General features: G+C 66.5%; 1 protein-coding gene across 1 annotated transcript in view; it reads right to left on the bottom strand.

Moving 5' to 3' along the window:
• Positions 1 to 409: 409 nt before the first annotated feature.
• The window catches only part of VOLCADRAFT_101402 (uncharacterized protein), a gene marked incomplete at both ends in the record, with an annotated part of 1,372 nt that continues 608 nt past the window's right edge, over positions 410 to 1,173 (bottom strand). Inside the window, one exon of the mRNA XM_002959840.1 lies at positions 410 to 666. Within this exon, the coding sequence (XP_002959886.1) occupies positions 410 to 666 (257 nt within the window). The remainder of the gene's footprint in view (positions 667 to 1,173) is intronic.

Below are 1,173 nucleotides of genomic sequence, written 5' to 3' on the forward strand. Positions count from 1 at the left end.
CGAGCGGGTGAAGCTGATGCCAAGGAAAGGCTGCTGCGAGGAAACCGGGGGGGGGGGAAAGAGAGAAAGCACGCTAAGAGGATCCAACCCCTAAAACACCATTACACACACACACACAGGTTGCAAAAGGGTCCTCCTAGTCCTCACACCCCCCGACACCTGATCCGACCCGATCCGCAAATCCGTCACTTCTTGTCTTTCCTTTCTCCTCTCGCGACCCCCCCTCTCCCTCCAGGCCCCCCTCCCTTCTCCCCCCCGCGCCCAGCTACTTCTGAATCTGAATCGGCGATGTTGCAGCGCTGGGCTCTGTAGCACACGGCAATGAAACTTCCGGATCTGCGTCGGCGGTTTCTCTCTTTCCCTAAAACCCTAAAACCGTAAGAAAGCCCTTAAAACCCTTCAGACCCACCGGTCGTGAGGTCTACCGCCGCCAGCTCCAAGATCCGCTCCGTCCGCCACTGCAGCCCGGTAGTTTCCACGTCCACTGAGAAGCCCCGCAGCGGCCCGTCGGCGGTGGCGTGCAGCAGCAGCGGCAGCAGCTCCGAAACCGCGTCCCACACTGCCCGCTGGTCCGGGGCCGCCGCCGCCACCGCCGCCAGCAGCTGCCCGTCAGAGGCCTGAAAGCCGGGCGGCCCCTCGGGACTCATACCCGGCAGAGCAAAGACGCTGAAGGGAGGCGGCGGCGGGGACACTGGCGGCGGCGGGGACAGAGGTCGGGAGTTGTACGGAGATTGTGATGGCGATTGGTTTGGGGGAGGCTGGCGGCGGACGGCGGCGGCAGGTGGTGAAGTTGCCGGCGGAGCCGCCGGGCCGTGTTTTACCGCGGGTGGTGGTGCCACTACCCCTACTGGCTGCGGCGGCGGAACCGCCGCCGCTCCCGCCACCGTCGCCACCGTCGCTCCCGTCGCCGTCGCCGTCACCACCGGCGGTTCCGCCTCCAGCCGCCGTACTGTCGCAACCGCCGTGGAGCTTACCCCTCCTACTCCTGATGCTGCTACAGCTCCTGCTACCACCGGTACGCCGCCCTTCGGGCCGCCAACGCCGCCACTCCCCGGACTGCCTCCGCCAGCGCCACCACCGCCACCACCACCGCTCGCAGTCGGGGAGATAGCTGCTGCTGCTGCTGCTCCTCCTTCCGTACATGCCTGCCGCCGTTGTATCGTTGGGGGAAGG

The sequence above is a fragment of the Volvox carteri genome (genome assembly GCF_000143455.1).
Source record: "Volvox carteri f. nagariensis unplaced genomic scaffold VOLCAscaffold_928, whole genome shotgun sequence".
In the NCBI taxonomy this organism is placed as follows: domain Eukaryota; kingdom Viridiplantae; phylum Chlorophyta; class Chlorophyceae; order Chlamydomonadales; family Volvocaceae; genus Volvox; species Volvox carteri.